We start from the raw sequence: 24798 nt of genomic DNA, 5'->3' as shown, positions 1-24798 counted from the left end.
CAGCATTTGATTTTTTCAGTGTACCGATGACAATAACACATTTAGTGAAAGCCTACTTTGGAGATTTGCAATTTAGTTTTTCAACTTCCGAATTCAGCACTACATGGCAATGCCTAGAAGTTGGAATAATGGCAGGATGCACCATTTCTCCACTGGCTTTTACCATGGTAATGGAAGTAATCATTAGGGCATCAAAATGGGTAGTGGGAGGAGAGCGCTTGGCTTCTGGAATGCGACTACCACCAATTCGAGCATACATGGATGACATGACAACCATGACTACAACAGTAGCCTGCACTAATCGGTTATTGGGCAAATTAACCAATAACATTGAATGGGCACAAATTCAATTCAAGCCCACTACATCAAGGTGCATCTCTATAATTAAAGGTAAAGTAGTAGATAAAATGTTCTACATTAATGGTGAGGCAATACTAACAGTGTCTGAGAAGCCAGTGAAAAGTCTTGGGAGATGGTACGACGGGGATCTAAAGGGCACAGTTTGTGTGGGAAAAGTTAGACAACAAGCAGTGGAAGGGTTGAAGAGCATAGACAGCAACGCTTTACCAGGCAAACTAAAACTCTGATTCTTTTAGTTTGGTCTACTGTCGAGGCTGCTGTGGCCACTGACTGTGTACGAGGTTTCTTTGACAACAGTTGAGAAGCTGGAAGCTTTAATCAGTTCATACATCAGGAAATGGTTGAGAGTTCCACACAGCCTCAGCAGAGTGGGACTTTATGGTAAAGGAATACTGCAGCTACCAGTCTCCGCTCTAACCGAGGAGTTTAAGTGCGCCAAGGTCCAACTGGAAATGACATTAGTAGAGTCACATGACAAATGCGTAAGGGAGGCAGCACCTGTGTTGAAAACTGGAAGTGGGCAGCAAAGAAAGCCATGGAAGATGCTAAGGCTGCCCTTCGAATCGGTGATATCATGGGGCAAGTTCAGCATGGAAGAGGGGGTCTTGGTCTCAGTTCAGCTCCTCCTATATGGCACAAGGCAGTCACAGCTCAACGGAGGAAGCTGGTAGTCAATGAGGTGCAAAAGCAGGAGGAGAGGATGAAGTGCATAGACCGTTTCCCAGGCCAAGCAGGGAGAATGGATGAGATGGGAGAGTGTGGAACAACGCAAGATCAGCTGGCAAGACCTATGGGCAATGGAACAGAGCAGGAGCAGTTTCTTCATCAGGTCAACATATGATGTTCTCCCATCACCACAGAACCTAAACCTCTCGGTAGGAGAGGATCCCTCATGTCCTTTGTGTTCATCACCTGCAACATTAAGGCACATTTCGACAGGATGTAAGGTGGTTCGGTTTACTTGGTGCCATGACCAGGTGCTGTGATGTTTGGCCTTGTTTAGCATTGGAAGACAAACATAACATGGCCAATAAGTTGCCACCAGTTCCATCAAAACATTACACACAAAAGACAACATTCCTCCACCCAGGAGAGCAACCACCAAGAAAAGGTGTTAAAACCAAGCCTTGCGCAGGACAACTGGAAGCTGCTTGAGACTGGAAAATGCTGGCAGATGGTGGTCAACTGCTTATTTTTCCACCTGAGATTGCTACCACTAACCTTCGACCAGATATTGTCTTGTGGTCTGGATCAGCATGCTTTGTTCACCTGGTAGAGTTAACAGTGCCATGGGAGGATGCTGTAGATGAGGCGTATGAGAGGAAGAAACTGTGGTATGCTCATCTAGCCGCCGAAGTGGAACAGCGAGGATGGAGAGTCTGGGTTTACCCAGTGGAGGTGGGTTGTTGTGGATTTGTGGCACACTCTACAACCCGGTTTCTCAGAGACGTCAGATTTAGTGGCCAAGAGTTGCGTCGCACAGTGAAGAACTTATCTGAAGCAGCAGAGAGGAGCAGCAACTGGCTGTGGTTGAGACAGAAAGATTATGGTTGGGGATCTCAAGCACAATAGAAAGAAAGAAACGCTGATGTACGGGTAAGTAAGCTGGGCTGAGTTGAGTGGGGGATGGAGGGGGGTGATGCTGAGATGCCAGAATCACCGTTGAGCCCTCTTGAGGTGTTGTGGGCTAGTCGACGAAACACTGAGGATGGAAGGTGCCCACTTGAAGACCCTAGAGATGTTCCCTACTTAGCTCAATCCAGACAGTTGTCATGCTGATGCGCTGGGGAGACCGCACTGTGTTTGATCCCCGGAGCCAGCATCGCAGCCGTTGTGTGTGCTGATGCGCTAGGGAGTCAAATAAGCTGATCCCTGGAGCCAGCATTATACTTCAGCCATCAACACCAGGCAGAAGGATATCTACTTCATCATATGGAAAGAAACGCAAATGGATGGAGACACAGATGGATCACATTAGTTTACTGTAAAGCTACGTCTTAGTTGGTGCTTATCTTGGCGAGAGCCGAGTTCAAATCAGCATGAAGTTTTAACATCTACACTCATGTAATGGAAATCATGAAGAGAAGTGTTTGGGACCATTGAATAAATCACATTAACTCTGAGGATGTACTAGCCTATCGAATCCAGCAGCGGCAGAGTCATGGTGAAGGGAATAGCTTAACAGTATGGAGTGCATCTTCAAGAATGCTGGATCTCAAAGCGTCTATCAAATGAGGGTGTTGGCAGCAATGTCATAACGCCTCTGCTAATAATAAAGTATAAAAACAATTAGTGGTGACTGCTCTGTATAACTTATGACAATGTTGTTTATACTTTTTGCCCCAAAAGAGCTGACAAGAGTTTTAATGTTCAAGTGTTGTTTTCGTCTGCATTTTTCCCTTACACTTCACATGATCTTGCAACTTGAATAATTTGATGAAACTTATGACTCCTGTTATAGGTCATTGAATTGTAGAAAGCCTTTATTAAACAAATAACACTTATCTGGTATAACCAATGTAATGTATCTACTGTAATATTTTTTTCAACAGGAAAATGTATTACTATTTTTAATTATTGCACACATAAATCAAATTATTGTTTAAATGTTTGGGAATGTTTGTTATTTTGGGATTGCTGTCATTTTGTTGTACTGTAAGTAATATTGTTGATGACTCAAGTTGTTGTAACAACAGCTGGGAGCATCTGCAAACAAGATGTTGCTCTGCAGGGGGATTTTCCTGTACACAGTGAAAATAGGGTAAATAAACAACACTTATTAATTAATTAGATCATATTGTGACCTGAGACCAACTTAATCAATAGGTTGAAAACTAACACAAGTCATACTTAAACTCCTATTGCTTGTAATCCAATTTCAACTTCAGACAAATAATGCAAGAACTTTACATATAACAATATCAAAAAGAGGATGTGAGCTCTGCGGAGTGACTACTTATTCCCTCGGTAGACGGGACCGAGGACGTCACTCCACAGAGGGGCCTGGCCCAGCACAGTAGTGTGAACGGGGTCCTACTCAAAGTCTGGCTGACACAGGAGACAGTGATTGACCCCTCTACTTCTAACAGTGTCTAGGCTCTGATAGGACTAACTATTCAGGAACTCTCTCTGGCCTCTCATTGTTCCTGAATTTTAGCAACACAAAATTTTCCCTTCAAAATGGCTGCAAAGCTGCCGAGTAGGTGTACCATGGATCCTGGTCTCTCTGCCTTAAGATGCACTGCTTTATCTGAACAGAACTACATGACTTGTCTACACATGTAAGTATGAAGCTAATGCTTATCAGGTTTGCCCAAGAACCTAGATAAACCCAATAATGAACCCCCTACTGGCTGCCTGAACATTGGAATTTGAGAGTTCTGTTCAGCCATCTTATCACACCAAATCTCAGTAGATTTCCTGCACACTATGTTATACCGGCATTTACATTAGTACTACATATTGGTCACTATAAACCACACAAGTAGAACATACAAAGATAGCATCGGCTCTGTGATCAAGTCAACTTTAAGATATGTGTTATGTTGTGATCACAAGGAAAATTATCTCAGGATCTCCATATTTAAAAACATTATGTCAAGATCACATTGAAGAGAAGTGCTTGGGCCCATTGAATAAATCACATTAACTCTGAGGATGTACTAGCCTATCGAATCCAGCAGCGGCAGAGTCATGGTGAAGGGAATAGCTTAACAGTATGGAGTGCATCTTCAAGAATGCTGGATCTCAAAGCGTCTATCAAATGAGGGTGTTGGCAGCAATGTCATAACGCCTCTGCTAATAAAGTAGTATAAAAACAATTAGTGGTGACTGCTCTGTATAACAATGTAGTTTATACTTTTTGCCACAAAAGAGCTGGCAAGAGTTTTAATGTTCAAGTGTTGTTTTCGTCTGCATTTTTCCCTTACACTTCACATGATCTCATAACTTGAATAACTTTATGTAGAGTAAAAATCTATGCTTATATGTGATTAGATAACAGGTATCTTACTGTATAAATAAAAAAGTTAATATTGTAATTGTGGTAACTTGTGGTATTCATTGTGAAGTCATTTTAGAGAATGTCTCATGTAAGTAATACTATATTACATGTTGTAGAGAATATCTTATGATACAGAATCAGATATTTCACTTATGGAGCATTGCACTTAAAGAACCAAAACCTTGTTTTATTTCTTGTTTTGTGTATGGTAAGCTATGAAGGAGTTTCCATCGTAATTGCATGCAACTTAGTTTCCAAGCTAAGCGATAAGAGAATCTCTTGCTATGAACTCTATAGAAGTTGCTTTGACCAATTATTATTGTTGTGTTGATAAATTGTTGTCTAATGCTTTGTTTTATTGTAACTTTGTTTAATCTAATATTGACTGTGCAATTGTTTTTATGAATGTTCTGCCTGCTTAAATGTTTATGCAGTCAGCGGGCTCCCGAGTGGCGCATCCAGTAAAGGCGCTCCTCGCAGGATTTGCCCTATAGCCTGGAGATCGCAGGTTCGAATCCAGGCTATGTCACAGCTGACCGTGACCGGGAGTTCCTAGGGGGCGGCGCACAATTGGCTGAGCGCTGCCCGGGTAGGGAGGGCTTAGGTCGGCAGGGGAATCCATGGCTCACCGCGCATCAGCGACCCCTGTGGCCGATAGGGCGCCTGCGGCTCTGCAGCGGAGCCGCCAGATCTGTGTTGTCCTCCGGCTTGGAAGGAGCACGTTTCGGAGGACGCGTGTTCCAGGCTCCGTTTCCCGAGTCGGCGGGGGGGTTGCGAGCGGTGAGCCGGGGATACAGATAATAATTGGGCATGCTAAATTGGGGTGAAAACCGGGGTGAAAATAATTGGCGACGACTAAATTTATAAAAATAAATAAAAATAAATGTTTATGCAGTCATCAAAGACAGCAAAATATGGAGCATGAATAATGGAAGCAAATAAAAACGCAATGCCATGGACCCACGGCAAATGCCCAATTTGTGCAGTCATCACTGACACATTTTAGGTCCACAAAAATTGATGATTGGTCATTTGCAATGTCTTTGCACACTGCCCGTCTTCTGAAAGCTGTTTTCTTTATGTAGAGAGAAGTGAATGGTTGACATTATTTAAAATATATTGCCAAAACCCAGGTTTATCAGATTAAAAAAATAAACTGAATTTTCTAAATTGGTCTTTGGGGGCGTTTTTTCAGTATTATCGGTTCAAACCGGAAACTTCAAGCCCTAATTATAAGCAGATGGGGTGCTGAGTATGCAGGCATGGTTCAGATTGCTGGAACATCTTTAGGTTACAAATAATTACAGGAAGCACAGAAGATCACTTGAAAACCAGTTACAGTAGGTCATATCTAAAAATGGCAGCATTACAAACAAATCACAGATAACTAACAGCCAAAATAGCAAACTGTTGTACTAGTATATGGAGAACCATTAACACTCCAGTTACTTCACATGTAAACCAAATTGAAAACCAACAAGTATAAGAAGCAACACAATGGAAGACAACACATGCTTAAAGTTTTTAATGGTCTCTTAACAGGTTCCTGCTCTGAACCCATATATTCTGCCCGGAGGTTTGATAAGTTAGTGGGCAGGACATTTGGGATATGGAGTTCATGAGTCAAAGATATGCATTTAAACACTGGATGCACTTTTTATTTCTATTGCTACAAAAGGTTGTCTTCAGGCAAACAGATCGAGCTTCTACTAATTAACACAGTTAGGGTCTGCTCTGAACAGCAGAGCACAGACTGCCTCATTAAAGCTTCCTATATTGATCATAATTCCAAATATTTAACAACAAGCTTCTGTAAATTATAAGATTAACCGGTAAAAGCAATATATTTCAGATTTTAACTTTTACCATAACATACACAATTATCTGATTTTGCATGTGCATATTCAGGGCTGCCACAGACACAACTACAGGGAGAAGGCAACGACTTGGTTAAACTAGAAATTAACCAGTAAAAACACAAAAAATAAAACTGCAACCCTACAATAGTACAATATACATGAACCTGTTTTCTTCCATCATACGGTCTGTCACAGGTGCTTTTACATTTGAAACGTCAGTTCTATGCATATATATTCTCTTACTTTTAAATAACATGTACAAAAGTGATGGCTGCAATAGTTTAAATAAAATAATTTAAATTATTTGTCTTCTATTCCGTGACATGCTAGCTGCCCATATTTATTTCTAATCATTTTATGAATTATTTCCAGATTTCTTTAAAGTCCTAAAATTCAGTCATGAAATGTATTCTTATTTTATGCTATCTTTAAATGTTTTTCAGAGCCAAACGACAACTTGGCTTCATCTGCAAGGATTTAAATAACTTTCAGTTATTTCAAAGTGCTTTGAAGATATTCATATATTTAGAGTAATTTCAGGTTTCAGATGGATAATTATCCACAGTTATCTTTACATGTTTTTTTTTTCAAAGAGGCCAAAATGCTTTTAAGCTATATTTTAAGTTTGGAGTTGTTTTTGAGTCTTGGATTGATCATAAGTACAGGTTATCTGTAAATGTTTTTCAGATACCTCTAAATAAGATTTAGGCATTCTCAAGCAGCAGGATTTCCTTTAGTTGGTGCATGCCAAGTCCTTGTCCTGAACAGCAGTTACATTCTTTACTTTGGAGTGAAAGGTTCACTGCAGGGTCTAGCTTAGGGCAACAGAAATATGCTGCCTTAAAAAAGCTCTTCACCTCTGGGGTCCTAGGTTAAAAAAGGACTAGGACTGAATGGAAATGTAGAACTTACATTCAGAAATTGTGTACTTTGCTCAAAGTGATTCCTTATTTAATGAGCAATACAAAATGTACCAAAATAAACTGTTCACGTAACAAGAAAGTAAGTGAACATATTGTCATAGCGGGTGTGGGTATCCGCAGACAGACAGGGAGACACACAGAGGTGATGTTGACAATGCCCCTCAGGCATGCAAGATTTATTTAATGTAAACAAAGAACCACGTGACACGAAAATACAAAATAAAACTGCGCACAGTATTTATTCTATTGACAGACCTTACTTACTGGTAGCGGCAGGGATAACAAATATGAGAGAGAGAGAGAGAGAGAGAGAGAGAGAGAGAGAGAGAGAGAGAGAGAGAGAGAGAGAGAGAAGAATATATGCTGAATTAATTTAGTTATTTTGTTATTATTTAGGCTTTTTTTTTTTTTTTTTTTTTTTAGTCTAGCCTACAGTACAAAACAAGCCATGCTGATGCATTGTAGGATGCGTAGATAATAAAGTATTATTTTAAATTGAAACGAAGCATATTTTCTTTTTTTCTTAGTCTACTTACAATTAGTCCAAAATAAATCATAGTGTCACATTAACATGTTCTGGTTATACAGGACCTTAAATATCTGCTATTTCAAATCAGTATTTTTATGAAATAAGACAATGAAGAGCTGTTTGTTGTATGTCTCATTTTTTGGCAGGGTCTTAATGATGTTCAATATTAACGTAAAACTTTTGTTTTAGCTGGAACACCAAAAAGAACACTGACGACCCCCCCCCCCCCCCTCCCCTCACCTCACCCCCCCTCCCCTCACCACCCCCCCCTCACCACCAAAATCGTAGACAGCTTCCACCACCTATGCTCAGGAATAGCTCATGAATAGCTCATGAATGTATGGCAACTCATTATATGTGTTTAACATGCTGCTTTGTATACGTACACGAGGTGGTGGTGCTATTCCGCCCCTTTCTTTTAGCATTCACTAAATACTTGTTTTCCGCACAGAAATGGGAATAGTAAATAGGACAGGGACAGAACTGGGCATGGTAATCATGTTTTGCGTACGGTAAATGCTTCGTAAATGAGGCCCATGGTCGTATGCAGTTTTGGCTTCTTCAACAATTAAAACCCCGACCTTGGTTATACGCACTGTTATTGGCGGTTTGGGCTTCTTCTCTACAAAGGTCTGATCCTGTTTAAGAAACATGGTGGTTGGAGAATTTCGGCATTCACAATAAGTTGTCCAAGTAGTGTGGACTTTCTTCTCAGCAAACACTAAAAGGGCTTTAATTCAGACCAATCTCCAGAAATCTGTGTTGCAAATAAAACCAGGCTTTAAAAATTTTAATACATTTCTCAGGGCTCATAATCAGGAATTCATTAACATTCTTAAACATAATCATAATTATAACTGATTTTTAAAATATAAAGCACACCCTGTGTATAATGCTTATGACTTCTATAACAAGCACTCTTCTATAATGTCCCATCAAAACACCAACCCAAGTGTACTGCACACCTTGTATATATTTCGTAACAAGTATAACAAGCATAAATAAACCCAAAATGTGAAAAAGGGTGCATGGTATAATCTGAAAATTGCAGTTTTTACCTTTATATTATGCTTTTGCATTATTCAAAACATTTCTAGTTCTTTTAAAACATTCAAGGCCACAATTCATTGTTGGAAATTCCGAAAAGAAAAGAAAACATGTGTGTGTGTGTGTGTGTATATATATATATATATATATATATATATATATATATATATATATATATATATATATATACATACATACACACTACCGGTCAAAAGTTTTAGAACACCTCAATTTTTCCAGTTTTTATTGAAATTTACGCAGTTTAATGTCTCAATGTACTCTGAAATTAAAGCATAGAACAAATAAACAATTGGAGATAAAAAAGAAATCATGGAATCGTTTTGTTTAACAAAATTTAATCTAAATTTTTTACTCATCAAAGTAGCCACCTTTTGCAGATATAACAGCCGAACACACTCGTGGCATTCTTTCTACAATGGAAATCAAATATTGTTCGGAAAGTTCTTCCCAACACTGTTGCAGAAGTTCCCACAAATGTGTTGCACTTGTAGGTTGCTTTGCTTTCACCCTTCTGTCCAGTTCATCCCAAACCAGCTCGATGGGGTTTAAGTCTGGAGACTGTGCTGGCCATTCCATGATTTGAAGCCTATCGTCTTGTTCTTTTCTTCTAAGGTAGTTCTGACATAGCCTGGAGGTATGTTTTGGGTCATTATCTTGCTGTTGGATGAACCCCTGACCAACTAGGCGTATACCAGAGGGTATTGCATGGCGCTGCAAAATGCTGTGGTAGCAGTTTTGGTTCAGGGTGCCACTCACTCTGTGCAAGTCGCCGACTCTGGATCCAGCAAAAGAGCCCCAGACCATCACGCTTCCTCCTCCATGTTTGACAGTTGGTGTCACACACCGAGGAACCATCCTTTCGCCTACTCAACGGCGTACAAAAACCCTGCGTGATGAACCGAAGATTTCAGAGTCAGAGTTTCCTCCAGTTTCCAAGTGCCTTTTGATGGTGTAGGAAACTGTACTCACTGACACCTTGGCTTTCTTTGCAATTTCTCTAAAGGAAAGACCTACACTTTTAAGGATTATAATGGTCTGTCTGTCTTCCTTTGTTAATTGCATTTTTCTTGCCATTATAAGAGCAATATACTAATTCCTGCACTACAATACTGTCCAAATAATGCTTAAGAGGGTGTAGTAACAAAGTCTGTTCCAACACTGCTTTTATACAGACAGAGAGTTTGTAAGTAATCAACAAAAGTTGGGACACCTGTAGGAATTGTTAGCATCAACTTTCAAGGCTTAATTTACTTCCATTGCTGCAGAACAGCTGTAAGTTGTTAACCCATTACTTGTTCCCTGAAAAAGGCCTTTTTGTATAACTCTGAAATATACATTATTTTTCAGTTTTTGGTAACCTAAACTTTTTTTTTAAACTCTGGCAGTTAACCGCTTACCTTTGTACCATTTCAGGTTATTCACTGGACTTGAACTGCTTAAATTTCAATAAAAACTGGAAAAATGGGGGTGTTCTAAAACTTTTGACCGGTAGTGTATATATTTGGCTTCGGGTATTATAGCCCCCTGTCGGTAAGAATAGTCTTCCCTCGGGTCAATAATTTTACACTATAGCTCTCCTGTCTAGTCCATATTTACTACATTAATCCATCGCATATCCGACTGCACTGGGACCAGAGTAAGGGCGGATATGTAAAAAGGCGGATGAATGAGTCCTGTTTTAAATACCATAATACACAGCTGTTACAATTACTATATTCACACAATTATTGTTTTGAGATTCAGATATAGGGTACTAATTCCTTTGACAGAGTAGCCATCTGCCATGTGGGTGTGTGCATTCTCTGCTGAGTGACAGGCAGGAGATCAAGACAGAGGTTGAAGAGGATACGCCCCACAGGTGAACGGGATTTATTTACATATCAACACACTGAACAGTTCACGTGACACTACCAGCAATGGCAGCGCACGGAGCACATACAACACAGTGTACGAAAACTTAGTTATGATCTACAATATCTGAACTAATCTCCTCTGTTCAATAATAAACTAATGTTGCTGAACAGGTTGATCATGGCGGATAAACGGCTAGGGCGGATATGTGACGGGCGGATACACAACGGATTACTATATATACAGTGCCTTGCGAAAGTATTTGGCCCCCTTGAACTTTGCGACCTTTTGCCACATTTCAGGCTTCAAACATAAAGATATGAAACTGTAATTTTTTGTGAATAATCAACAACAAGTGGGACACAATCATGAAGTGGAACGAAATTTATTGGATATTTCAAACTTTTTTAACAAATAAAAAACTGAAAAATTGGGCGTGCAAAATTATTCAGCCCCCTTAAGTTAATACTTTGTAGCGCCACCTTTTGCTGCGATTACAGCTGTAAGTCGCTTGGGGTATGTCTCTATCAGTTTTGCACATCGAGAGACTGACATTTTTGCCCATTCCTCCTTGCAAAACAGCTCGAGCTCAGTGAGGTTGGATGGAGAGCATTTGTGAACAGCAGTTTTCAGTTCTTTCCACAGATTCTCGATTGGATTCAGGTCTGGACTTTGACTTGGCCATTCTAACACCTGGATATGTTTATTATTATTTATTATTATTTATTTCTTAGCAGACGCCCTTATCCAGGGCGACTAACAATTGTTACAAGATATCACATTATACATTATTTCACATTATACAGATATCACATTATTTTTACATACAATTACCCATTTATACAGTTGGGTTTTTACTGGAGCAATCTAGGTAAAGTACCTTGCTCAAGGGTACAACAGCAGTGTCCCCCACTGGGGATTGAACCCACAACCCTCCGGTCAAGAGTCAAGAGCCCTAACCACTACTCCACACTGCTGCCCGTTTATTGTTTATTTGTGAACCATTCCATTGTAGATTTTGCTTTATGTTTTGGATCATTGTCTTGTTGGAAGACAAATCTCCGTCCCAGTCTCAGGTCTTTTGCAGACTCCATCAGGTTTTCTTCCAGAATGGTCCTGTATTTGGCTCCATCCATCTTCCCATCAATTTTAACCATCTTCCCTGTCCCTGCTGAAGAAAAGCAGGCCCAAACCATGATGCTGCCACCACCATGTTTGACAGTGGGGATGGTGTGTTCAGGGTGATGAGCTGTGTTGCTTTTACGCCAAACATAACGTTTTGCATTGTTGCCAAAAAGTTCGATTTTGGTTTCATCTGACCAGAGCACCTTCTTCCACATGTTTGGTGTGTCTCCCAGGTGGCTTGTGGCAAACTGTAAACGACACTTTTTATGGATATCTTTAAGAAATGGCTTTCTTCTTGCCACTCTTCCATAAAGGCCAGATTTGTGCAGTATACGACTGATTGTTGTCCTATGGACAGAGTCTCCCACCTCAGCTGTAGATCTCTGCAGTTCATCCAGAGTGATCATGGGTCTCTTGGCTGCATCTCTGATCAGTCTTCTCCTTGTATGACCTGAAAGTTTAGAGGGACGGCCAGGTCTTGGTAGATTTGCAGTGGTCTGATACTCCTTCCATTTCAATATTATCGCTTGCACAGTGCTCCTTGGGATGTTTAAAGCTTGGGAAATCTTTTTGTATCCAAATCCGGCTTTAAACTTCTCCACAACAGTATCTCGGACCTGCCTGGTGTGTTCCTTGTTCTTCATGATGCTCTCTGCGCTTTAAACGGACCTCTGAGACTATCACAGTGCAGGTGCATTTATACGGAGACTTGATTACACACAGGTGGATTCTATTTATCATCATTAGTCATTTAGGTCAACATTGGATCATTCAGAGATCCTCACTGAACTTCTGGAGAGAGTTTGCTGCACTGAAAGTAAAGGGGCTGAATAATTTTGCACGCCCAATTTTTCAGTTTTTTATTTGTTAAAAAAGTTTGAAATATCCAATAAATTTCGTTCCACTTCATGATTGTGTCCCACTTGTTGTTGATTCTTCACAAAAAATTACAGTTTCATATCTTTATGTTTGAAGCCTGAAATGTGGCAAAAGGTCGCAAAGTTCAAGGGGGCCGAATACTTTCGCAAGGCACTGTATATATATTAGCGCAGCTTCCCAACGTTTAGATATGTTGTACATATCTTTCTGTTATTTCTGTTATTGTTTATATTCAAATTCATGATTTATTCTTACATGATGTAATGGTGTTCTATATACTGTGACATCATTTTTACTTCTATCTTTAAATCTGTATTAATTCTAATTAATATTAGTTTATATAAACTTATATTTATATTATCATGCAATGCTGGCTCTGAGGATCAGCCTTGATTTGGTCTCCCCAGCGTGTCAGCATGCACGACTTTTGAATGAATTTTGTTTGTTTATTTATTTATTTAAATGTTATATATTTATTGGAGTTAATTAGTTCATTCTTTTCTGTTGAGTCCCGCTGGCATAATCATGTTCAGTCTATTTAATTTCTTTTATTCTTCTATATGTCACATTGTCTAATTTGAGCTGTTCTAATACTACAAACTTTACATCATTTATGTCATGTCCTTGACTGGTGAAGTGCTGTACTATTGGTTCGTGAATTTTCTTATTTCAGATTAATGAAAGGTGGCTGAATTCTTTTATATGAAGTCGTTTCAGTCTCTCTAACATATTTTATTTAATCACATTTTTCACAGGCTAAATGTATTAGTTTTTAGTGGATATGTGTTGTTCTTATGTTTAAATATATTTATACTTTTGTCCATTTATTTACACACTTTACATGTACTAGTGCAAGTATTTGTAGAACCTATTCTGTCAATTATTGTTTTATGTTTACTGTGAACTAAAATATCACCTAAATTAGCTTCTCTTTTGAATGCAACAACTGGGACTTTAGGAAATACTTTTTTCATTTTTTTTTTTAATTATGTAGAATCTGCAAGTGTTTCCAAACTATCTTAAAAATATTAGGCACAAGTTTTGAGTCTTTTGACCTTTTTATCTCTATTTTTTATTTTGACCACTGTTCTTAACTCTCTATAATTCTCTATAATTCTTTCTTTGTATCCTCTTTTTTTAAGATTTGTTTTTAATAGATTTCTTTGTTTTACATAGTCACTTTCTTTTGAGCATATTCTTCGTATTCTTATTCCAAGACCCTTTGGGATTGCCCTTTTAGTGTGTATCGGATGTGCAGAGGACATGTGCAAATACTGATGCATGTCACTAGGTTTACAAAAGTGGTCAGTCTCAATTGAACCTTCTTCAAGTTTTACTATGGCATCTAAAAATTATATTTCTTTTCTTGTCCATTGAAGGTCCACTTTAATATTACTGTGTATTTCATTTGCCATTTTATGAAACTGGAAAAGAGGTTCTTCTCCATGTGTCCAAACCCCCAAAATATCATCTACAAACTGAATGTATTCTAAAGGTTCTCTTTCCGATTTTGTAAGTAATTATTCTTCCCATTTTCCCATGTATGTACTGGCAAAATGCATTCCTAATTTAGATCCTATTGCTGTACCATCGTTTTGTTTGTAATTCTTATCAACAAATGTAAAATAACTTTCTAAAACTACGTTGATCATGTTTAACACCTCTGCTGTTGGTATTGATTTATCTAGTCTATTATCTAGTGCTTTTTGACAAGCTTCTAAAGTTTCTTTACAAGGGACACTTGGGTACAAGGATTTTACATCCATGCAAAATAAAATTGTATTCTCTGGAAGGTTGTGTTTTATTGATTCAAGTCTTTTTAAAAATTGTGTTGTATCCTTAACATTGCTTGGTAATTTCTCAACGTGCGACCTAAGTTGTTTTTCTGTTATTTCAGCTATTATGTGTGTTGGATTATTGTACTGACTATCATTCGCATAGGATGATTTTCTTTGTGCATTTTAGGATTTCCTCTTGCTAGGCCTGTTCTTGCATTATGTGGCTGCATGTATTTTTTTAATTCTTTTGATATAATTCCTTTATTGTATAGTCTCTCTGCAATTTCCTTACCGATTTATTGATCTTATTGCTTTTAACTTCATATGTATCCATATTATTTATTCTACAGATTTCCTATAGTCATCTGTGTTCATGATCACTGTTTCCGAACCTTTACCGTCATCATTTAACAACTCAGTTATAGCTTGTTCTTCAATATTGGTTAAATTAAGTTTACATTTTTTCTTTAGTCCTACTAATATTTCTTGTTTAACTACTTCAATATACATATCTAACCATTTATCTCTTCCATCCAGAGGAGTCCAAGTGCTTGTACTATTAACCTTAATCCCATGCTCATAATTACCCTCTGAATCTGAGATATTTTAATTGAAAAATATCCTGCTAATCTCATGCGTCTCTCCCACTCCTTTAATTCAGTGGACAGTTTATCTTTATCGATGTATTTTGTAGTCAGTATAGACTTAAGTCCTTTACTCAATACTGTTTTTTGGAATGTGGTTAAAGTTTTACTTGATAAATAATACTATGTCTTCTGTCCTATCTTTAGTGTACTTGGTACCATTTATATCTTTCTGTTTTATTGAGATGTTTAATTCTCTATTTTGCATTCTTTACTTTAAACTGGTTTATTTTTACTGTGATATGTATTTATTATCTTTCTTAATTATACCACAGTATTCAGATTTTCTTCCGGTTTCATTGTCTTTAAATACAATAACTGAGAAATGGTTATTGTTATTTTAGAGATTAATTGGATTGTTCTTATTTTTTAATAGTTTCTATTGTGCCTTCATATTTAAAATAATCCTTAGTCTTTAAGTCTATGTATACATGTATGGGCCTATTTAGGAGGTCTGCAGCTGCAAAACTTGTGCCTCTGTAGCCCAAGAATCTATACTCCCGTCACTTAATTTCATTTTTTCAATATGGGTCACTGAGTCGATGTACATTTCATATTGTTTCATATTGCTTTCCATTAGTTCTATTACATTATCTCTGATTGTTCGATGGTTATTTTGTGAACCATATAAAACCACGCCTAAACATCTAAAGAAACAGTTCCCATCCTTCTCTATTTAAACTACGATGTAGCCGTCATTACTATTATACTCACATTGCTCAAGCAATCTAATCGAAAGTGTTTCAGCAGTGTTTTCCCTATTCTCGGATTTGTTTTGATTTGAAATTAAAAACATTTCTAGACCTATTCTATTTTGTAACCCCGGTTGACCTATTAATTTTTGCAATTTCATTAACTTTTTGTTGTGCAAATATTCACTTTTCTGTTCATTTATTGTGTGTTAATGTAATGTCATGGCCTGTTATTTCAGGGGGTTCTTATAGCACACATCTGTGTGCAAATGAGCTGTTGCTCAAATGTCTGAATAATTTAAGAAATGAAACCCCTGACTTGCTGTTATATTTAAAAGTTGCATCTCCCTGTATCAGTTACAGTGGGAAAGAAAACGACAAGTTTTGATAAAGGCTGATAGTAAACTAAGCTGACTGGTGTTTCCATATCTAAGACTAACGACTGATGTTTCATGAGGAAATAAGTGATTGACTTATGGGCCATTCTGGAGAACTTCCTTAATGAAATTGAAGTAACAAATGTGCGTATTGGGGATTATCTGATCTTGAAGTTGTTTGGTTGATCTGTATAGACAGAGCTGAACCGATAGATAATACAATAATCATATTTTCAGAAATCCAGGGTAACAGTTAAATAGTTAAAGTAATATTAAAACTTTACTCCAGAACAATTTAACCAACTTGAAAACAGCCCTAAACTGTACTAATAGTATTGTATAATTTTGTGTCCATCCCTGGTATACTGAAAACACATTAGACACTATATTTTACCATTACAGGTTGCTTTATCATCATAAATTAGGGTAAAACAAGGGAAAGGGGCTAAGGCTATTTTTTTTTTTTTAGCAGTTTAGTATATATCAGCCAATGTAGTGAGATGAAAATGTAATTCTTCTTGAGCATAATACATCAACTACATTTAAATCTTAAAATAGAATTTAGTTAAATCAAACACATTGTGTTTAATCCTATCTGACTCATATAATTAAAGCAGTAATACAAGTATAGCTTTTGAATTGAACAGCTACATCCCGGTCCAGGCAGTGGACATTATATCTCATCTTGTTTATACTGGTCCAGAAAAGGCAGCAAATTCAATATATTCCCATTACACAAACCTTTTTGTAGTGCCTCATTAACGCTGAAATGTGCCAGGAAGAGGATTTGTAGTACTGGAATGTGTTCTGCAAGCTTCATAGTTATTCCATTAAAGGCTGCACTTCAAACAAACTGTTCAATAGCATCCGTCTGTTTCATTTTAAAACCCTGTTTTGCTACGGAGTTCTCATACATCTAACCATCTCTACAGTAGGCCGCTCTTTTGGCTCTTAGTATACTTTCCGGAATTTTCAGACTTGGCTGTTGAGATGGACAAGGGCAGCTGGTGCTGTTCCACTCAGAAGCATGTGGGCCGTTCTGAAACAAGAGAAAGTGGAAGCACAGCTCTGGAGGGGGAAAAAAGACTGAAGTAACAATACTCTTGTTAACTTTATCAAAGACAAACAGTGTCTTTAAGGACTACCATCTCTAGATCAGTGTCATGTATGAGTGACCATAGTTAATAAGTTATTTTAGATAGAGGACCAACCTTACCAGACAAAACTGAGACTGTGTCACATGCAACATAAAACTTCACTGTCGGAGCCAATAAGCCACAACAATACAATTACTGCAGACAGTTTATTCATGTAGTATTTTTTAAATATGTCTTGGACAAGTGCTTACAGTAGTGGAACATAGGTATAGTTTAAATTCCACGTGTGCCGAGGATGTGGGCAGTGCGGAAACCACAAGTGTTGTAAAAATGTATATCTTGCAAGTTAGCTGTTTACTTCTGGGAGTGTCCCCAGAAAACTAGCTATTAAGGTGTCATTCATTTCTTTCTAACATTATCATGGGTCATGCCTTTCCCAGAAGTGAGACAGAAATTTCACATTTTGTGAGTGGGGACTTGGCAACTGCTGCTTGGCCTTAATCTAATTTTGGTCTGGTATTCTCTCATTATAATCATACTAACAGCCTTTGTGTGGAAGGTTCCACCTGTTTCATGACTGACAGGCTTTATGGTTGTATTTTAAGCACAGAATGACGAGGCTTTAAGCATTTGTTTGCCATGAAGACAGATGTCTGTTCCCTTCCGGTGTCACAGGAAATGTGTATCTAGGTGTAAAGTAAATTCATGTTTAATTTATTTTTATCTTCAATGTATTAATTATATTAATATATATATATATATATATATATATATATATATATATATATATATATATATATATATATATATATATATATATATATATATAATAGATGGGCTTCAGTGAGTTACAGGAAAATAATTTCATCCAGGGTTTCTGTGACGTCATAAATTACGAGACCGAAGGTCGAGTAATTTATAAACTGTCACAGAAACCCAAGATGGAATTGTTTTCCTGTAACTCACTGAAGAGGCCCATCTATTATTTTTCATAATACATGTATACCCTTGTGATGCTAATATTAAAGAAGACGAGGTTTAGCAGTATTAACGTATTCTCATTTTGTTGATCATTAATGAACATTTCTGTAATGCGGGTATTGTCGAGTGATTGAAAATGAGACATTTTGTGTTTGAATTTAAAGTGATATGGTCTCGAGGAGTCGAATGGGCCAAAGTTCAGTTATATTTTCCTCTAGAGGAATTATCACTTTTTGATGTCAATACTGTGGTATTATCACTTTTTTTTTCTTCGAATGGCTCATTAATTGCACATAAAAAAATAAAATAAAATTAAATAAAATAAAAATCACATGGTAAATGCAGGATTAGTCACATTTAGAAATGTAACTTTACCTTACCACCCTTTTTAAACAGGGTCTATTATATTAATTAATGTACCTGTATATCATATTCAAAAATGTGATTTATGTCTGTAGTGTACATTAACTAGATATTTTTTCACTTAAAATGTAGCTTTAATAAGGATTCTGACAACATCTTAAAAGTTTAAAACAGTTTGCTATGTTTTACAATTTAAGGTAACCAGTTTAAAAGAAAAATGGTGATATGGGTGTTCAACACATAAAGTTCACAGATAGAAAATGCAGACTGGCGTGAACCTTCCTTTAATTTCTGAAATTTGTGCAGGCGCAGTAAAGGTGATATCTACTTTTTTCACAGTCTACCAGTTTCCGGTGACACCGTTATTTTGAACAGTTCAGTCAATATAACATTTGCATTTGAAAATGAGGTAAGCAATACCTTCCAGAATTGGACATTAATCATCAGATATCTATAATACGGGCTGTGTTAATGTTTTTAGTTAGAAATTCTTTTTTTGTGGGTTTATATGTCTGTTTTGGCTGGACATTTGAATTAGTTTGTAAGTGTTTTTTTTTTTATGAATTACGACTTCAATACCATCAATTCACTTTAAAGAATGTGTTTTCATCTTGTCTTAAATAAAATGCAACAAAGGTGTTTCGTGAGCAAAGCTTTGGCCAATAAGCTCCTTAATACTGTAGTTACTGTAGTTTTAATATGACCAGCTAATCAAATTGATCAGCTTGTATTAATTAATACATGGGGGGGGGGGGGGGGGTGATGACAGCTTATTGTTCTCATCTAAATGTAGCCAACTGTTGCTTCTAAAGGGGAACATATTTTTTTGTTGTAACTGTTTCCAAGGAAACAAGGTTAAGAGGCCAAGGTTTTTATTTAAACTGCAGGTGGTTGGATTATAACATGAGACAAAGCTGTAAATAAGTTGGCAAAAGTAAGCAACTGGCTGAGTATACTATTTGTCGCATGCCAAGTCAACAGCCCATGGGGCTGAAACAGGTTTGTGAAGCATAGGAATGCCAATACAATCCATGCACATGGTAGTACAGAAATACTGTACCCAAACTAGCTGGACTTTGTTTAGGGGACAGTGAAGGCTGTGCAGCACCTCCTCCTCTGGGAGAGGGAGCTGGTGGTTTGCTGGTTTTCAGTTGATCATGTTGAATCTGGAGAGGAGCTGGTGAAGCTTTTCCAAAAAAAAAAATAGGTCCTTTGAAATTCCTTTATTGTAAACTTCAAAAGTAAACTGTTTGTAAACGTGTAAACCTTCTCTGGGATTCATTTACTGGAAGTGTTAGCGGGGCAATCTTTGATTGATATAGTGCTTTAAGCCAAGTTCACACTGAACTCATTCGACCTGACTTCGATGATAACACTATTGGTGAAATTTGTTGGGAGCAAAGCTGTTAACTTTATACATCCGCACAAAACCAAACAGAATGATTTAGCTAATTTTATAAGGCCAAAAAATACAATTATCTCACTTTCAGCACAGAGAATCCGTAATGAATGAATGATGGTGATTGCAATTGCAGCTGATTTATGAACTGTGATGGGCCCTCAGGGCCCGAGTGAAAGATAAATTTGTCCGGAGGCCTCGTCCATGGGTGCCCGACGGCTATCTGTGCGAGGCCGGCTGGAAATACATGAACAGTTACATGCATCCCAGTGCCGCAGATAAGAAGTGGCTGTGGGCCACCTCCCCCCGAAAAGACGAAGCCGCCAAACCATGAATGAATAATAATAAATAATTAACACGCTCCACAGTGGCGCCCTGCCACCTATCCCCCAAATATTGAATTTAATGAAAATCAGCAGCTGAGACATGGCCCATCCCCCAGAGCATGACTGCGCTGGGGAAGAGAGCCCAGCCTCTCCAACCCGACCACGCACCCCGCAGAACTAAATACGAACCGCTCAGCACTCGGGTAAGGAAAAAACCCCTACTCACATATTTTTTTATTTTTTAGGGGGAAACCTCAGGCTGAGGGCAACCCTTCCTCCAGACTCTAAGCGGTCAACTGATGACGTATTGGTTAGGGGTGGATTCTCCTTTGCAGAAAAGCAACCAAGTTTACAATTCTGTAATTGCACCTGTTTCTCATTTTCATTATCCTCTTAATTACTTACATTTTTATATTGGAATATGCATTAAAGTGGTATATTAAATGAAGGGGCAATTTCAGGTTCCTCTACCTCTTATATAAAAAATGTATATAATGCACTCTACTGTAGTTTGAACAACAATAGTCAATTAAACAACTAAAATGTCTGCCGATACACCAGAAAAGTAGGGCACAATGGTCTACTTTACCAATACGGTTGGCCAACAATAAACTGTTGCCCAACAGGTTCACACCAAAATATTCTGTTGGTCTATTTGGTTGCACTACAGTGTTGACCAACAAAAGCCTTGCGGTACCACTTTATAAAACATGGTGCCTCCTTCTTTATATGGATTAGATTCATTTTTAATTTCAATCTAAAGTAAAAAAAACAAGATTCAGCGCTTTTTTGAAATTCACATGGAAATCTGATGTCACCAGCCATTTATTTAACTCATATACTTTTTACCCACACCAAAGCATTCCAGTAAAATTGTTTTCCTGTCAGAATCTTCTTATAAAATATTAAATAAACAGTCGTACAAGGGTTAAGTAAGCAGCCACTAGTTTATACAAAAATCTTAACAAAATGGTTCCTCATCTAAAAACACATACAGTACCAAGACTTGTGCAAGTTTCCCTTCTGTTATGTAATCAAAATTCAATAAGTACATTTTCGTTCCATAAGGTGAGACTCCTCAATAGCCATAAATAATATTCTCGGTTATTTTCAGCAAAATGCCTTTTGCCTTAAAATCCTACATTTTACTGGGTATAGGTAAGAACTAATAGTTTTCATAATGAATTTATTTTTTGTTATTTAGATTCACTTCCTATTATTTTCTGTTCCAGTCATCACATTCTGGTGATTTTTTTAAACTTAGAAGGTTAAAGCACCCCGGAGGCCTCAATAGAGGTCTCATAATTCTGTCTAAACTAAGACCCCGTTCACACAACTGGACTGGCCCAGGACCACCTCAGAGCCGCCATATATTTAGGTCTGCAGCCCAGTATACATTTGCGGTTTAAGGCGCCTTTGCGCGTTCACATATGTGACTGAAAAGCAGGCCTAAAATGTGGTGAATTGCTTGTTGGGAAGGATATATACTGTATATATATAATTAATACTAAGGTGGTTGAGTGCTTGTTACTACTCCGATTTGGCTTACTAAATGACAAATTATTAGTATGATTATTATTTATTACTATTTGTCAGATAAAAGGAATATACGGAAATGTGACAAATATATATATTCATACTTTTATGGAACGATAACCTGCACTCAGAATGGAAGAGCTACCGGGATACACAGTAATAAATACTTGATTTGTAGCAGATATTTCATATTAATATTTCTTTTCAATGCAGCACATTAGCAATTTTATGGTATATATACAGTATATATATATATATATATATATATATATATATATATATATATATATACAGTATATATATACAGTATATATATATATATATATATATATATATATATATATATATATATATATAATTGACTATTTTGACTCAATGTTATGGTGTATCAACAATCTTAATATTTGTGGATGAGAACATTATTCTATGTGTGTGTAAAAGCAAGCAGCTAAAAGAAATGACTGGCATTTTAATGTAAAGAACACTTCTGTATCTATGTATATCGTTGTGTGCCAAATAAACAATAGCAGCTGAATATGCCAAGTCGCCAGCATTATTGAAATCCATAATCCTGCAGTTTTTATATTCATCGCTTAGTTACTAAATAACATGAAGAAAAGGTAATTATGAATGCACTTTTTATATTTTCGCACACGAATATGGGGGTGGCTCTATTTACCTTTCACATGCGTGGGAGTATGGGAGTGTCTACTGAGCTACATACCAAAGGTCATGTGATACGGAAAAGCGGCCCTAAGTCTGCTTTGCGTTCCTATATATGCAGGTCTTGGGCCGCATCAAAACGGTGTCCTAAATCTAGACCGGTCCTTGGCTGCCTTTTCTTTTTTGGAGCGTTCATATAGCTGTGGGCCGCCTTAAATAGCAAGTGTAAATGGGGTCTTAGTACATCAGTAGGGATTGAAAGGACCGAACCTCATAAGGGGTCAAATCTATGGAAGTCTAGTACAGGTCCAGCATACCTTTAAGGAAGTCCAGTCCAAACAGTTGAATTAATACACACAGGGTGGTTACACTAAGATTTTTTTCTTTTCTTTATGTGATTTAAAAATGTATGTTTAGCTATTACTTAAGAATAGTCTTCACTGTTTATTTCAAGGTATGTTCAATTGAGAACAATAAACAGGGACGGGTAAAGGCTCCCATGAACCCTGCCACTGCGGGGGGCCCCGTTGTTGAGGGTGGCCCCACGATGCACTGGACTTCAGAGGTGAAAAATCTTGGCAGGGTTGACTGGAAAAATCTTTGAAAAAATCTAAGTAATTTTTTTAATAAAAATGAAACATCCCCCTGATCTATGCAGACAGTGCACACTGTGCCTGCCTTGAAATCCATCCAGCGTTATTGAGAAATATATTGAGAAGGTCAAAGTAATATTTCGATTGACTTTTGTACAAATAAAAAAAAAATGTCATCAGACAACGAGATATGTCACAAATACGCGAACCGACACAGGAAGGGAAGGGATATACTCGCCACTTCCAAAATTGTAATTATTAAAAGGCATCTGTCGTTTACCGGTAGCTGTCAATTAAAAAAAAATAATACTGTTGGAACTGTCTTTTGTTCAGTACAGAAAAGGCAATATGGAACAGCAATCTAAGGATATCCAACAAAGTCAGCACAGAAACATGAGCGTTGCCAGTCACTTGCGAGCCACTGTTACACTCAAAACTTTTGGACAAAGACGGATTGATGTTCAAATGGATAAACAACAGCATAGGGATACAATACATCACAAAGAGAACAAGAACCTTCCTTTTAGAGGGCACGATGAAGGCACCAATTCCTCAAATAGACGTAATTATGTGGAATTAGTTTCTCTGATACTTTCTATGACAGTATGTTAAGCAATCACTTGTTAGTAACCACAGTATTCTCGGGTACCTCGAACAAGATTCAGAACAACTTAATCTCTTCGGTGTCTCTGGTTTTGCTAGATGCAATAAAAAGGAGTACAGGAAGCCAAGTATGTAGCTGTAATGGTAAACGCAGCTCAGCTGTCTTGTGTTTTCAGGTATGTGACTGACAGTAGCCCGAATGAACGGTTGTTCTGTGAAAGTGTGTTACATTTACTAAAAAGAAAAAAGAAAAACAATAATGGACGTCCCTACTGCCTCCTCCCGTTGGGACTGGAGATGGCGAGGCCTCTCCCATCTCTGCAGCCAGGTAGTTGAGTACCCATGGCTGCGATTTCTAGGAGGGATGCTGGGTGGTGTTGCTGTTCCCAGGCTTCCCATCGCTCCCCTTCTCGGGCCCACATCTGGTCAATCACCCCCGAGAGGTCCCTATTCATTCTCCCCTCAGGGTCCGCCGGCCAGTCCCACATAGCCTTTGAGCACCCTGGACCCTCATGCTACTCCTTTGTGGACACTGGGTGCTCAGGCTCTCCCCTTGGGGGTGCTGGAGCTTGCACCGGCTTCTTCCCCTTCTTCCTGGGCTGGCCGCTCCTCCCCTCCCTCCTCTTCGGCCCCGGTGCCTTACTAGCCCTGCTCGGGCTGCCACCTCTACCCCCTGGTGTGGGGGGTGGCAGTCTGATGACACATGCCCGACCTCTCTGACGGCAAAGCACCACGGGAGGCAGACGAGGCAGGTGTCCATCTCTTGGTCCATCCTCTTCATTAAAAAAAACAACAAAAACAAAAAAATCCTTTTTTAAAAAAAATCCTTTAAAAAAAAAAAAAAACCTGTGTATCTGCAGTACTTTCCCTGGCCTGAGTGTTGGAGGCGCTGTTATCCCACTCTGACTCCATATGTCACAGATTGCCTTGGTCGGTGACTCAAAACAAAACGGCACGGTGGCCAACACAAAACAGACAGATACAAAAAACCACCAGCACGGATAGCAATTGCTTCTAATAATATAGACTCTCGTCTCATGACTTGTCTCTCGTTCCACCTCTGAACACACTCCCCGATCAGCCAGAGCTGCGAGTTTATATACATGTGACTGTCTCCAGATTAGTAATAAATTAATCAATCAATCTGGA

At 38.1% G+C, this 24798-nt stretch overlaps 1 protein-coding gene across 1 annotated transcript in view; it reads right to left on the bottom strand.

Moving 5' to 3' along the window:
- Positions 1-17053, bottom strand: part of musk (muscle, skeletal, receptor tyrosine kinase) — a 92921-nt gene extending 75868 nt beyond the window's left edge. Inside the window, exon 1 of the mRNA XM_058997095.1 lies at positions 16830-17053. Within this exon, the coding sequence (XP_058853078.1) occupies positions 16830-16908 (79 nt within the window). The 5' untranslated portion in view covers positions 16909-17053. The remainder of the gene's footprint in view (positions 1-16829) is intronic.
- Positions 17054-24798: the final 7745 nt, after the last annotated feature.

This window comes from Acipenser ruthenus, chromosome 2 (assembly GCF_902713425.1).
Source record: "Acipenser ruthenus chromosome 2, fAciRut3.2 maternal haplotype, whole genome shotgun sequence".
In the NCBI taxonomy this organism is placed as follows: Eukaryota; Metazoa; Chordata; class Actinopteri; order Acipenseriformes; family Acipenseridae; genus Acipenser; species Acipenser ruthenus.
Note: the sequence above shows the minus strand (reverse complement) of the source record. Positions and strands in the feature narration are given on the sequence as shown.